Below are 16,542 nucleotides of genomic sequence, written 5' to 3'. Positions count from 1 at the left end.
TGGCAAGACCATCTGGCAAACACAGAGACCAGGGCATGCTCTGCCTGGGGCAAAGTCCCGGCCAGGACACTATCTAACTAAACACTTAACAGTTACTTAAAAACTAACAAATGATTAAACTATTTAAAGCTAGAAGCACAAGGCTAAGATAGGAGAGAAAACTGCTGACCTCTTGCAAAGCAAGAGACAGAGGCACTCTGACTGACCACCACTGGTGGTAAGAAGGAACTGAGAGGGCCTAGGGCCGGCGGCGCCTCATATACCACGGCATGAGCGCGGCACTCCAGAGGGCGCCACAGTCAGCCCTATGAATACCGCTAAGGCAAAAGTCTCCGATGACCACACAACTTTTGCGTGCACACACGTACAATGGAATCGACATACGCAAGAACTCGAAGAAGATGAATCAGAACTATTTGATTAAATGAAGTTGATGATTCTTATCAAAGAGGCAAACAGGCACTGTTATTCATATTTCATCAGCGGCAATCAAATCCACTGAAAACTTAATACAACAGTGATCAAAATGAACTTGAAATATTAGGCAAGAGGTCATCAAGGCTGTCCTTTTTCAAATAAAAAATGTCTTATTACTGGTCAATTACATTTTGCTGGTAGCATTATAATTAAGGCTACGATTTTAGCCTGGGTATTTTTATTAAAAGTCACATACAGAATGTGAGCAATAAACAATAAATCACGTGTTTATCTAAGATGAAGCCAGAGCTCTGCCGGCTGGTGCTGACGTCAAAGCTCCATCGCCCAAGGCTAAATTATTGGAATTTTCAAGAAGTCATGGAATCCATGATCTCTAAGACAGATTTGTAGCCTTAATTATAATTGCTAAGGTATTTTGTCTTACATACTTTCTGATGGTTTGTGGATGAATTTACATTTATAACATGGCAGCAGTTTTATGGCAGATAGTTCCTGAACAATGGATTAATTAAAAAAAAAACTTTAATTTTGCAAGAGTTTTCATTTTCTTATTATTAGAGGCAGTTGCAACCATTGGAAACATATGGTGAATTTTTCATGATCACTCACTGTTGACCTAAATATGCTCCTATGAATCTAATTGCTTCTGAAAATCCAACCTATAGTGTAAACTGTACAGTAGGTCTAGTTGAATAATGAAAAGTTCATTTCATTGGTGTGAAGAACACAGAAAATATCTGTATTAGTTTTAGGAATATTATGTGTACCTCTGTTGGTTTGATAGCCATTGGATTGCTTGCTAAAATATAAGTATGGATTAAAGTTTTAGGTGGTTTGAGTCCGTAGGAACCAAAGTCAATGGCTTTAGATAACTCCAATCACCAATGTTTAACTAACAATACAGGTGTGAAGGTCTTTTGCTCATGTGGGAAATAAGCACACTCTAGCTTAGGATAGGGTCAAGGCCTACAGGTGGGAAACCTTAAACAAAGAACTTGGAAACTAATGCACAGAGGGGGAGAGACAGGTTTTGCAGAGAAGCAGACTTTAACCCAGTCTCCAGAAAAGCAGGCCACCAGGGATAAGTTTGGCCTAACTAAGTCTTCAAACTTTAGTTAAGACTAATATACATGTAGGTCTTTTTGTTGTTTTAACACATTTCTCTCTGCTTCCTATATTTCTCTGGATAAATAAATAATACTTTATTTTGAAGGTCACTGTTGTATCAACCAGGCAAGGTACTAACAAACTTCAACAGGACTTTATTCTTAAAGTGGAAATCTCTTTATCAAGCTGCTGCTGCACCCTTTGTAACTCTCACTCTGCCTCCTCAACTCCTCCCTCCTCCTTCCTGTTTCCTGTCCTTTCAGACTCCCAACAGCCAGTGCTCCCAGTTCTAATAATTACAAGCAACATCTAAACACCACAGTCACTGGATTTTCATATTGCAAACAGCTCCCCAAAAGGGAAGTCTAGAGTAACTGCCAAACCCTGCAGGACCTGCTGAGGAAACGTGGCTGGTAAATGGGATGCCGTAGAGCTCAGAGAACAAGTCTAAAAGTGAGGTGGCTCACAGGATTCCACTATGACAGAAGTGAAGGCACAGGGCCTATCACTTGAAAGAGTACCTATGGAGAAACTGAGTGAAGGGCAAAGGTATAGCTAATCCTGAATCATAACAGTTGGTCACTGTCTTGCCTGTAGTGAATTATACCTGTGCAAAATGTGTTGAAAATGCATCTTGACCAGGTAATGATTTATTTCCTCTTTAACAAGAGAAAATGACTAAATAAAGTGCAAGCTAGTGGAGAATCAGGTCCATTCATTTAAAACACTTTTTAAAAAATCCCACTGTTTTGACCAATTTCCTTTAGAATATCTAAGCAAGCTAGAAATAGCATTCTCAAGCATTCCAGTGCTATATAGTATTAGTTTTGTTCTTGGTGGTTTATGAAATAGCATATATTGAAATGGTTATTAGTCTCTTGGATCACCTACAAACACTGGGTTATTTACCAGGAAGGGCAGGATGCTTTCAGCATCCCAAACATGTTGAATCAATTCACCCCTGAGTAGTCAGAATCTAGCTTTCAACTTTCACCCCCAAAATGGCACTTTTAACATCACAATACCTCAGAGCACCACACTGACACATTAGTTAGTACTGACTCACAGGGAAGAGTACCACACAGGGAGACACAAAAATCAACATCTTGAGGTTGCTGACTTTTCTTTGGAAGTTTCTCATACATGTATAAGGGCAGGCAAAATAAGTAAAAAGCTAGAGCAGGTTGAAACTTTCCAGTGAAAGAAGTCAATATTGACAAAACTTCATTTTGAAAAAAAAAATGAAAAAAAGGGGAAAGGTTCATAAAGCTGGAGTGGAACATTTTGACTTTATCAGAACAACATATATTGATGTTTCATTTCAAAATTACTTTTCATTTAGAAATGTATTGAAATTTATATTATATTGTAAATTTTATATTCTAAATTATAGAATAAAGTCAAAATTGGAATGAAACATTTAGATTTTATGAAAGCAGAATGTTTTGACTGACCTGAAACAATGTTTTTTTCCCCCAAAATTTAGTTTTGTAGGTAATTTCAAACTTTTTTGTTTTTGTTCCAATTTGAAATGTTGGAATTTCCCATAGAATAGAAATTTTGAGTTTTGACCATCTTTAAAGAAATATATAGCCACAGGCACCTAGACAAAGCAAAGCTTGAGATTAACATTTTCAGAACTGAATAATTAGGAATCTTAATAGAAATGACCTGAATTTCAAACTACCACCAGCTATCAAATGGAACCAACTTTCACTGAAGTCAATAGGAGCTACAGGCTTTGCAAATGAGGCCATATCTATGTATGTGACTATTTACTGATTTAGGCACCTAACTGTAGGCAACTAAGCTTGAAAATATTGGCCTTCCTTTATCATTACCCTGATGTTAATTTGCATTTGTCACACTGTTTCCATGTCTAGTGAACAAAAAGGCAAAGACTTCTATTATTGGAATATTGCCTAAGACATGCTAGGATTAGACCTTCTCCTGCTCAAATTCTGAAACAGCTGTTTTATTTATCATTACCTTTATAAATTGTTGCTCAGCTGTGACACCTACTAACATAACACACTGAAGTATTTAATACTGACACCACAGCTGGCCTGATTAGTCAACACACTGTGTATCCTATTAAAAAACTGACCTTGTTTATGAGTTTAAGGTTCAACTGAGAATTACAAATTCACACAGAAGCTGTGATTTTCTTCTGAACCTTGGGCGATATCACTGAAAACCAGGTTCAAAGAAAACCAGAAGATGTAAGGGTCAGGGAGATGTGAGCATATATTTTAACAAATCACTAGGCCAGCCTTGTTATAATAAATGTGGCTTTAATGTATGAGTTTATTTTGCTGAGTGTATCATTTGCTTTGGGGGTTTCCTGTGATACAGAACTATTATGTAGGATATCATGTTAAGAAGACAATGTTTAACAGACATCACACCACGTTGCTTAAACAAGATTAGTGAACTTTTATGAGGTTTTTTTTTTTGATGTACAGATCAGCTGAAACTAACAGGAATGGATTTATTGTCCCTGGGAGGATTTCAGTTTAATGGATTTATGGAGCTCTAGTAAATGCCTTCCCCTTTTGGGAAATGATGAAAACAGTCTTATTGTGAACATATGAATCAGTAAGCTTATTTCTTATGATAGCTAATGAAACTCTGTTACAATGCTAGGTTATTGACCTGTACATGTGATACATGTCAAGTACTGTATCTAAGGCATACAAACACACCTGGCAAAAGAAAAGGTCTTGTGAGCATCTATCGTCTTTTTTAAAGTCTAGAAAGAGTGATTTCAGTGCAAACTGCCAGTCACAGTAAAATACACCTGTACAAAAATCAAGAACCAATCCAAAACATTACACTATTTATTAAGCCAACTTTATAAATAGCTTTCAAAAGGAAATGCAAGATTAAAACAATAAGACCAATATTCAGAAATGAAAGGAACAAAGTATCAAATTGAAAGGAGTAATGATGAAGCACAGGAGATGGATTAATGAATAAAGAGCTCATGGTATATTTCCCTGGAGAACACAAGAAATCAATGGACTAGTGTAGGAACAGAGTTTTGATTAGTTCCTGAATTTCTATAATCTGTCAAGGAGATTTTTTTCCCTCTGTCATATGATTCCACATAAATAGAGCTGCTGTTGGACTTCCTGAAACTCGAAGTGGAGACAACTACAGTAAGTGCAGCAGCTCCTTCCTCCCCATCTCAGAGATAAAAGATAATGGGAGTCAAACATAAGTAGTGAGTCATGGCTCTGTGATCAAAAAGACTCACTGAGAGAATAAAAACCACACAACTGGAAGAGAAAAAAAATATAAATTGAGTGGGAATTCACAGATGATGCAGCGTCACCACCCCTCTTTCTGCACCTGGTGTAGTGGATATTCCTTTGGAGAAAGAAGTGTGAATAGAATGTTGCTTCCCTACAATAATCTTTGGCACCATAAGCAACTGGGCACAATTTAGAACAGTCCCTTTCTGCCATCAGGATTGGGGGAATGCAAAGATTACATAGAACCACTTTGCTTTCCTCTCTCCCACGGCTGTGTTGAGTGCAGCTTAGATGGACCAAAGAATCTGTATCAATTACTTTTCATTGCTACAACATTAGCACAATACACCTAATGGAACAACTTGAGAACAATACTTTTGGTCACACCTTAAAGTGCTTGCTTAAAGTGTGAATGTGCTATAGTGTAAGACTCACATTGAGCAGAGTCCACCTGTTTCGCTAAAAACTAGTTAAGCCTGCTCTAAGTCCGCCACTCAGAAGACACAATGGAAAAAGACAGAGACTGAATATCTTATCCAATGTACAGGATACATCCTGGGCAAGATCCATGGGATTTTTGGCACAGAGACCGGATGAATCTATAAGGCCTTGAGCATTAGCTGGGTGGAGCACTGGTGGCTTTTAGGACAATAAGGAAATCCTTAGAGAAGAGGAGGGCCTTCTGTTGGCTACTTTTATATTGTAGATTTAGTTTTGTGAGTCAGAGTCAAAGAGGAAGAAGTTATCTTGCAATACAAGGTTGAAGAATCATGCCCAGCGAAGTTTCAGAATGTTTTTCAGCATAATTTATTAAGCTAATTAACAAGATTCTATAACAATCCCCCCAAAAGAACCCTCCAACAAAAATATTCTGCATAATTATTCAGAAATAATGAGCATATTTTCATGGAGTAGCAAGTTTTTGGGGGGCATGTTTTCACAGACCAGAAGTGCAAGGAAGTACAGTGTTTTTCTCAGTCACAGGTTTCTGAGATGTGACACCCACAGTCCAAGCTTGCCCAAAGCAGTCTCTAATGGGCCATAAATCAGGAGAACAGGAAATAATCACTAATATGACCAAGGATAAGTCTCCCTTTCTGAAGGAAAAGTCTCAAAACTATCTACATTTGCAACAAAAGAGCAATTAAACTGTGCAATAAAACATTTTGCATTCCTATTGTTCCTTACCTTACATTAGAGATTCAAGACTATAGTAGTTTGGTATTTTGGCAATACACATACTGCTTTTATGGCATGTCTCTCAGAGAAACCCTTACCAACATGTTCAAACATGGGGCCTACAGTTAGGCTCCTAAATCCATATTTAGAAATGTCATTGACTTATGTGTTAGACCTCACACTGCTTGGCTAATAATGTGAAAACAGCCTGTGAGTGTGTCCCCACTAGATTAAATTTCTTGATATTTGTGTGTGTACCGGTCACAGTGCAATGGTACACAGATTTTTCACAATCGCTCTCACATCTAGTCTGTTACTGGGTTCAGTGTTGGAGACACAGAGCAGTTGAGTGGATATAGGCATGGAATGTTGGGTGGAGAAGGGGGAGTACAGGGAAAGTTTTGGATCACCAGCACTGTAACGGTGACCTAGCCTACAAATCAAAAGTAGAAGTTATGAATAAAATTTCCCATTTGTTGTCTCCTAAATAAAATAAGCATTTGTTTAAAAGGAGAAACCAACTCCAGAACATTTCCTTCAAATTGTCTTTAGGAACCCAATAAAGGAGCGCTGAGCAGGGACACACCAAAGTAGCAGGAGATGATGCTAAACGGAGCACAATTCTTGAGTTGTGGGGCGCCAATAATATGACACACTCATGCATATACTGTGTGCACAGTTGGGTGCCAGCATCATTATCATGCAACTTCAGGGAGCAGGAAGGAGACCCAGGTAGAAGGAGGGAGGCAGGAAGCTAAAGGAGCCACATGGCACCATTGTTGTGTGTGGCAGGCCCTAAACAGTACAGAATGCATGCAGGTGTTAGACATGGTGTTCTAGGTCCCAAGTAACAACAGGCCTTTTTAAAAAAAATCAACACAAACAAATACTAAGGAGGGGACCATCTGCCCTGAATCTATTAAACCAGCTCTCGGGGGCTAGAAACATCTCCCTCCATATTCAGGGCCAAGGACAGACTGTTTTCACTTTAGGTACCCTGCCTGCTCTTGAAGGTATTTGTCATGGAGATGCTTTGGGGCCTCCAGTGGCCCTTTGTGGGCTGCAATATTCCTGCAACACCCTGGCTTGAGATGGCAGCTCATCCCTCGACCCTTCCCCCACACCCAGAAGAGCAACTCTGTAGCCTGCTCTCTCACAGCTTCCAGGTGCATCTATGCCCAGTCCCATTCCTCCAGGACAGGACCTGGGTGAGGTTTTAGGAGCTGCAACCTGGGGATATGGGGGACCAGGTGCTGGAAAGACAGCCTGAGGTTGGGGTAGGTGGCAGATGATACGGGGATGCTGGATCTAGGATGAGGTCCTCTGGGTGCCTCCTGTGAAGGTGGCACCTGCTTCCTGTGAAAGTTAAAAGGAGCTGCATGGCCTAAGCAAATCAATTCCTGGTGGGGACCAGTGGAGCTACGAAGGTGCCCCTTGCTGGTTGCTGAAGCTCAAGGGAGAGCCAGAAGACAGGTTCTGGTGGCATTCGGTGAGGAAGAACTTCAGCCCCGAGGTAAGGGTGAAGAGGATGGGGCTACATGGGAAGTAACCCAGGGAATAGCAGTAGCAAATATTAAAGGAAGCAGCACACGGTTTCTATTTGTAGGGTCCCTGGGTTGGGACCTGGAGTAGCAGGAGGGCCCAGGTCCCCTCACTGGCCACTGGCAAGGTGGTCTAAGCCCTGAGAAGGGGATAAGACTTGTTTAGAGGCCCAACTAAAGGGCAGGACTGGAAGAGGCTCCAGTGAGAAAGCCCTGGGGGCACTGCTCTATGCCAGGGAAGATACAGACTTAAAGCAAGCCCAGAAGGGGCTGAGAACTGAGCCCAGAGACAGGGCTGCAGATACAGATACTGACAAGGGCACTGTGATAGGCCCTGTTGGACCTTTTTTTTTTTTTTTAAACCACTGAAGCGGTTCATTCATGAGTTTGACTGTGTGACTTAGCTGGAGAGGTGGGCCACTGAAGACCCCCCTGATGAGGTTAACCGCTGACAGATGGCACCAGAAGGAGAGAGATAAAGAGTTTGTGTGCAGGTTTTCTGTTGACTGATAAGAGGTGCTCACAAGAGGTGAGTGTCCCCGTCACATGGGCGTTGTACAAACACTTAGTAAGAAACGGTCTTTGCTACAAAGAGTTTACATTCAAAATGGACAGAGAAAGGAAGTATCCTTTTACAGATGAGGAAGTGAGGCACAGAGAGATTAATACCTTGACTAAGGTCACAAAGTAACTTTGTAGAAGAGCTTGGAATACGAATACATACATCCTGAATCCTAGCCCAATGTCTCGCACACGGGACCATCAATGTAAAAGGGGCAAGTCTTGTTAGTTCTATTAGAAAATAAACAAACTGCCCCTTAGCCAGCCCTGTCTCATGCACAGGAGCCCCAAGGCAATTTGTTACCATTCCTGACAGATCATTCCATTCCTCTGAGCTCCAACCTCTCCCCACAGTTATACACAAATAAATAAAATTATTTATACAGTTAAATACACAAATAAATAAAAAAGGAGGCAGGGAAAACAAAAGATCCCCGGCCTGGTGCTTGTGTAACTGACATTCTGTAAAGGCGATGAATGGCCTCTTCTGCATCAGCCATCCTGTGCAGCTCTTGTTGTTCCCCATCCTGGAGGGGTAGGGGTGCTACGAGGCTCTGGGCAGCAGGGACAGACTTTAGCCTGTAATAATGCAGCATTAGCATTGCATGGTAGCAAAAGGGAGAATGGTTGCACCCAGTGCTACATCAAGGGTGTCATAAAAGGGCCAGTACAGAGAATGTTGTTTTCATGAGGAATACACAATACTGTGTATTTATGACCCCATATACATGGGCACCCTGACCATGTTCTGAAATCATTTTCAGCAATTCACATTCAAAACGTTTCCCACCAAGAGAGGTGATGCCTGGGGGGAAGAGGTGTCATGCAGGGTCATGCATCCCCCCAGATTTGCTGCTTGGCTTGGAGTGAGCATGCGCAATACCATCTTCTGACACCGCTGCACTCAGTCTGCCTCTCCGCTATTGGCAGGTATGGGTTGTCTTTGCCCACCAAGGAGGCTGGACCAGCCAGATGGACAGGACATAGCTTTGCCCTGAAGGGTCTGGGAAATTTTCTTTTCCAAAAACCATTTAAATGATACTCCAGCCTTTTCCCAGCTGAGCAAGTCCAATCCCAGATGGGTTGTTGAAAATGAAAATGGTTCAAAGCCTGTTGAATTTCCCAGCCTAGATCTCTTCCCCCCAAAGGATTTCAATGCAGCCGACACAGAGTTCATGATCCTCAACGAGGTGCTTGTGGGATAGTAAGAGACCTCTTCACCCAGCCCTGACCTGTGATACAGCAGGAAGTTTGACAGGGTAGAGAATGAAGAAGGCTCCAGAATCCAGGGGAGAATGCACAGGGGATAGGGGTTGGCCAGGAATTCAGGGTGAATTCAGGGCCATGGAAATAAATACAAAATTATTCTCAGGATAGGATTTATGGTTTCACAAAACTTGGCAGGATAACTCAAACAGCAGACTGAATACAATGCAAATGGACTGTTAGGAATTCATTCATTTCCTAAATAGCTGTTGGATTTAACTGTGTTTTGGTAACCCCTATTATTTGCTATTCAAGAACATTTGAGCAAATGCGGTTTTGTTCACACTAATGTTTGAAAACGGCTGAATTCATATAGATTTCTATTCACACTGATACTCATGAAACATATGAAGAAGGGTATGTATGGATGAAAAAGTATTTGCTATTCCTTATTTCCTATTCATAATTTGTAAAATCTTGTATAAAAATGTCAGTCATCTAAATCAGGGAACAGAAAGTGTAACTTCTGACTCAGGTGATCAGTCACACACCACAAATAATAAACAGAAATCAGTTTCTGTGAACAATTTGCAAGCATCCCATGAAATACGTTTGTACACAATATTCATCAAATACATGAACAGAAAACAGAAAGAAAATTAGGAGAATTTTTCTAATTTCTGTAACAGAAGAGCAGACTAAATGCATCTGATAGTAACACAAAGAACCAACCTGCAAGCCATATTTATGAATGAAAATAAAGGTTAGGCCAAATTCACTCCTTTTCTTCCATTTTGAAATCACCTACCATCATTTACTACATAAAATGTACACTTTAATCTTTATAACTCTGATATTGCACCTCCTACAGACCAAACTGGAAGGTATGTATCACCTCTCCAGTGCACAAGTTTAAAACTAGAAATTGCTACAGAGAACTATCCCTGGTTTACAAGTCAACAATGAGCTCTGATGAGGATGATACTTGATAGCAGTAATGTCAAACTTTACACATCTATAACCTGAGTTTACAAGAATGCATTTAGCCATAATGCTACTATTTATATCTCTATAAACTTAGTTATGGTGATATAAATAGCAATGCTAATGGCATTAACAGCAGCACTCAGCAGCATCACAGCTGTTGAGTGCTGCTCTTATGCTATTTGTATTACTGTTTATGTCATCATAAACTTAGCTGGGTAGTCAAAGATGCCTCATTTACCATACAAGGAAGATGAACGCCCACATTTTAGATCCAAAGCGGAGCCCTTTTTTATTGGTGGCTTTATGGTCATTTCTTCCCTTTCTTTGCACATCTTAGACTCTGCTAGGAAGTGGCTGTGAGCAAAATGTAACTTGCATGAGCTTAGATGGGGAATCAATCAAAGTTTTCCTATGTTCCAGCAGTGCTATAAGCTAACCAGGAGCAACAGCAGTTGAAAAACAGCAAACTTACGGTCTCCTTGACAGCGCACAGGACCCACAGTTAACTTGGATTCTGATCCAGATCGGTCAATATCTCCAACCACCACTTGACTCACTGGTAGATGTTCTTTGTAAGACAAGAGCCCAGCATCTTTTCTCCTGAGACAGAGAAAAAGAGAAACAACAAAACAACAAGTGAAATACTTACAAAGATTTTATTCCCTGACAAGGAATGAATCACCACAAGAATAAATATCCCTAAAAAGCAACAATTAAATCAATACAATAATGTTACCCTTTAAACTCTGTTGTTAATGCCATCTATTTCATTAAATACCTTATATTAATATTATCATATGTATTTTTGTAAAACAGATATAGTCATTTCATCCAAGAAAATCTCTTCAAAATAGTTTCATTGGATTTTTTCTTTGCAACTGACCACAGCCCATACGTACTTGAGCAATGGTACTTTGTTGATTGTTTAGCTTGTTTGCTTTGAATGGAGAGGAGCTTTCCAACACCTCCTAAAGACATATCTTTTTTGGCCCCAGCTTTGGACAGTTGGCACTCTTAATGATATGACACCTGCTCACAGGATGAATAACATTTCCATTGCTTTTAATAGTTTTAGCACTATCGCTGATGACTAAAGATAAAGAATTTAGAGCTAAAGTCTTCTGACCACCCCCAGTATATAATACAGATGGGCAGAGACCTACATTTACTTCTCCAATATACCTCAACACTTAGGTGAAGTGAGAACTGATTCATATTTTAGATCAGGTGCCTAAAATGAAAGCATTAGAACAGCAATTGTGCTGTTCCTTTAAAACAGAAAGCAATAACTTAACTAGCCACATCTTCTCGCTTCCCTTGAACCATTTTTTGTCAGAAGCAGACAGACAGGGAAGCCAGGAACAGCCATGCAGCTCCTAGGATGTGAAGGATAATGCAGCCTTGAATTTTACAAATATTAGTGAGACCCTACTGTAATAGACATGAAAAAAATAAGAGGAAGCAAAACAAAACAACCCAAGAAGGGAAGATACACACCTTCCTCTTTTTGTACAGCACCTTTCTAAGTGCTTCAGTAAATCAGCAATTAATAGTAACCACAGACTTTCCAACCTTCTTCTTTACAAATCAATTCCTTTGCTCAACAAGAACACGATACTAAGAATGATTTTAAAGCCCAAGAAAATATATTGAGTAACATACTGTAGGGAGCAATTGCGTTTTGGGATAGACTACATGCTCTGAAAGCCTTTTCCACTGCTATTTTCAATGACTTTATGACCCTGTAATATTAGATGCCTATTATCCAGGAGGCAGAGCAGAGGGATTTGTGTGATCCAGTAAAACTGAGAGTTTCTCAGTAACACTAATATACTGTCTCCAGTCACATCAGCTATTGTGTCCTTCTGAAGCAATGGAAGATAAAAGCTCCTTTAAAAAGAAAAGCAATTAAAGTAATTAAGAAAATAACTATCATTTTAGAATGACAGCTCATTGGAACTTGTGTCTGCTCTCTGTGATTGAGAGAGTAATTAGAGATTTATTTATTACATATCTGATAAAGTTAAATGTTTTCAGAAAACACTGGATGACTATTTTCTTAAATCTTTATGTTCTTTCCATTTCAGAGTTCCCACCTTTATCTCAGAAACCTTTATTTCTCCATCCTTCAGCAATTTCAAGAGGCTGAGACCATTAACTAAGTATGGTTGGCCATAGCCCCTTCTAGATTCTACCAGAGGAGACTGCCAGTAGACAAAGAACGGGGAGAAAGACCTCTCATATCCTTTGGGTGTAAGTGAGCTTCTTCTGCAGATTCTGCTAAATAATAACTAGCACTTATACAGGGATTTTAATCTATAGATTTCAAAATCCTTTACGAAGGTGGGAGAGTATAATTTTCTTCTGTTTACAGATAAGAAACAGAAGTGCAGGAAGGTTAAGTGATTTGCTCATGGTAACAAAATGAGCGAATAACAAAGCCAAGATTACAATTTCAGGTTCCCTGATCCCCAGCCTGATGCCATATCTATGGGACCCTAGTCTCTGTAACAGAAATTAAATGTAGGTTATCACTTTATTCTTACTAAAATTTTCCTCTGAAATTGCTTTTCTCTGTTGAATGCCACTATTTCAAAAAGACCTTCAAATCAGAGGTAACTATTAAAAGTATAAAATTTCTTTAGAGCATGATGGAAAAAAACACTTCATTTTCATTTTTCAAAATGAAGTGTTGTCAGTACTGACTTCTTTCACTGGAAAGTTTCAATCTGCTCTAGTTTTTTAATTTGTGGGAATTTTTTTTAAAAAGGTGTGAAAATTATGGGCTAGGGATGCCATTATGGGATGGAGAAAGTTACATGATGGGACCATCCTTGTTCCAGCCTCCTTGTACAACTTGTGTATGCCCCACAATGCATTGCAAAAAATTACACAAAAGGTATTGTGCCAAAGGGCGGTGCATGGCACACTGGGATACCTACCCTGGTGCATCATACTGTGCATTGACACAAGCACTTCTTGTGATTACTTGCAGTGCTGATACAGTCATCCAACTATGCATGCGCATAGGCAATATACATCAACATAACTTGTGTCAACCAAAGTTGGTAGTGCAGACATGGCCCAAGACAGATAGCGAGAGAACTGACTGGTACATCAATATACTTAGTAACTGGAATTTAGTATGTGCACTCAACTTCTCTTTTATGTGGTCTGTGCCAGTAGTAGTGACATACATTTTGCTTGATGAAGTAAAAAACTTTCTAAACCAAAGAGTGACTATAATAGTTGAATTTACACTATAGCAGGAACACTCTGCTCCTAGATGGGATAATGCTCCCACAGCTCTTTAAAGATCTTGCACATTCATAGAATCATAGAATCATAGAATTCAAGATCAGAAGGGACCATTATGATCATCTAGTCTGACCTCCTGCAAGATGCAGGCCACATAAGCCGATCCACCCACCCCTTAGCAAGTGACCCCTGCCCCATGCTTCGGAGGAAGGCGAAAAACCTCCAGGGCCATTGCCAATCAGATGGTGCAAAAGGTTTCCCTCACTAAAGAAAATCCACCTAAGAATAAGGATTGAATACAGAGTGTGTCATATTCCTGTTAAAAGTCCTGTAATTATCATGAGATATTGATGAAATCTCAGTAAAATGTTAATATTTCTAATTTCCATTACTATATATACTGTTTGTAAAGAGCTGCAGGGTACTACTGAATGAAAAGGGTCTATATTATTGTAAGATTTATTATTATTGTTTTGATTATGATCAGTTGTTTAATTGTAATATTGTATGTAAAAAGAACATGCATTATGTATACATAAACAAATGACATTCAAATTAATGTTAAGATTCTGTATTGCTATTAATTTGCATATCTGTTTATTTGAAATAAACAGGCCTTATTTATTTGAAATAAACAGGATTAATTTCTTATCTTCATTTCTGTTAGATGCCAATAAAGGCATTGCATCCCACTTAGGCTCTGATTCAACAGTTCATTCCTATGCAACAAAGCACTTGAACACAATTTAACTTTAGGCATGTGCTTAATGTTGAGAGTGTGCTCAAGTGATTTACTAAATAGGAATAGACTTAAGCATGACTACTGGTTTGCTGAACTGAAGCTTCAGTGCTGAATTTTTTTTTTAAACTTAATTGGAGTTACTAGTGAGCTAAAAACCACAAACATGCAAAGTGCAAAATGTCCTTTTGTCCATCCGCTACTAGACCCAACTTTTTAATGGGCTAGTACCTCCATAGTGATTTTTGTATTTCCATAATCTACTTTATAGGGGTGTAGTGAGGCTTAGTTAAACGGATATTTGTATATGAATGTAAATGTAAAAAAAAAAGCTTTAAAGAGGTACAGACCTGCCAAATATTATTTGTTTTCTTCCAAAAAATAGTCGGCAAGTACTCTATTTAAATTTGAGCTAGCATTACAGAAAATCTAATGAACTATAGGATTCTGGCAGCAGTCTTGATAATCTGGGAGCTATTTAATTGCTGATAGGTATGCTGCAATGAACAGGATTAAAGAGAGGGCTAAGCAAACAGGCTTGGATAAAAGAAGAATCGGCCCAAACCTGTATTCTAAATGTAAAGGAAACTTTTTGGAATTTTTGATATAGTCAAATTTTTAGTTTAACACATATTATATACAGAATATATAAAATGTGTCCAAACTCACTCATGTCCTGGGGCCTGCCTTTATTCTGAATTTTGGTACCCCATGACACTTATTGGCTGAACCCTTAAATTTCCTCATGAGTTGGCTGTTCTGGAGTGAGGGTTTCTCACTAATGTCCTGTCTTTCCCTTTCCCCTCTCACACCTCAGAAAGAATCATACATCTGAATAGGATCCAGCACCCATACAGGACATATACAAATCCATTCACTGTATGATATTTTCATTAAAAATCTATTAAATCAAAGATTAAATTCTGCCATTGGCTACACTGTGTGTAAATGTAAACTTTTATAAAGTTGACTGAGTGAACAGGTTAAATGGTCTCAACATGAAAAGCATGATGCACACAAATAGTCCCATGAGGAAAATAATGTACCAGTTACAATCCAGGCAGACAACGTGAGGGGTCTCAATATCACCCATTATGGAGTTTAGCTGCACAGAAAATTGGGGCGTGTCTCTGTTATGTTACAGTGAAGAAGTTAAAGTTATCTCCTTCCAAACTGACCAGTATAAATTAACTACACCACAGCAGGAATAATTCATGTTTTAACTCTGGGCTTGAAATTTAGCTATGCTTCTTCCCCTTCTCCCATGGTCTCGCTCTCTCCCCTGGCCTTAAAGCTGCAAAAGCTTTAAAATTATATTAGAAAATAAATTTTCCTCCTTGGACACCTCTCCAATCTCATTATAATCCCATAACACTAACTCCCTTAATTAAATCCAGGTTACTTTAAATTATTATAAACATCCTTTTGAGGATTAGTCACTTTAATTGTGATTAGAAAATGAATACCTGATGACCTACACAGTATATTATTCGTAAACTCAGTAATAAAATTCATACTACTACAGTAACTCCTCACTTAACGTTGTAGTTATGTTCCTGAAAAATGCGACTTTAAGTGAAACGACGTTAAGCGAATCCAATTTCCCCATAAGAATTATTGTAAATGGGGAGGTTAGGTTCCAGGGAATTTTTTTTTGCCATACAGTACAGTACAATAGTTGGGAGGTGCCCCTGCCTTATCCCCCACTGGCACAGCCCACTGGCACTGGAGACAATGAGGCAGGCAAGGAAGCTGAAGGTGCTGTAGGCTAGGAGAAGCACGTTGCGCAGATGCAGTGGCAGCTTCCCCTACTGTGCAAGCACCAGGGGTGCTCAACCCTTGGCCCGCCCACTCCACCCCTTCCCCCAAACCTCCACTCTTAACCTGCCTCTTCTCCTGCCCCTTTACTCCACACGCCATGTCCTCGCTCCTCCCCGCTCCTTCCCCTGCCTCCTGCCCACGGCAATTAGCTGACTTGCAGCGTTCAGGAGGCAGGAGGGAGGGGGGAGGAGCAAGGACATGGTGCGCAGGCTCCCCCTCCCTCCCAAGCCTCCTGAACACTGCAAGCCAGCTGATTGCTGCAGGCAGGAGGCAGGGGAGGGAGGGGGAGCCTGTGCACCAAGTCCTTGCTCCTTCCCCTCCCTCCTGAACGCTGCAAGCCAGGTGATTGCCATGGGCAGGAGGCGGGGGAAGAAGGCACTGATCTGCAGGGTCTGCCCGCAGGTGGGAGGCACGGGGGGGCGTAGGGGAGCTGGTAGGGGGGCTGCCA

The 16,542-nt window shown here is 40.0% G+C and overlaps 1 protein-coding gene across 1 annotated transcript in view; it reads right to left on the bottom strand.

Annotated features, from left to right (window-relative positions):
• CNTNAP2 (contactin associated protein 2) overlaps positions 1-16,542 on the bottom strand; it is a 1,620,276-nt gene that overhangs the window by 220,547 nt on the left and 1,383,187 nt on the right. Inside the window, exon 15 of the mRNA XM_039524081.1 lies at positions 10,749-10,876. Coding sequence (XP_039380015.1) covers positions 10,749-10,876 — 128 coding nt within the window. The remainder of the gene's footprint in view (positions 1-10,748; positions 10,877-16,542) is intronic.

The sequence above is a fragment of the Mauremys reevesii genome, linkage group 2 (genome assembly GCF_016161935.1).
Source record: "Mauremys reevesii isolate NIE-2019 linkage group 2, ASM1616193v1, whole genome shotgun sequence".
Lineage (NCBI taxonomy): Eukaryota > Metazoa > Chordata > Testudines > Geoemydidae > Mauremys > Mauremys reevesii.
This window is presented reverse-complemented; position numbering and strand designations above follow the sequence as displayed.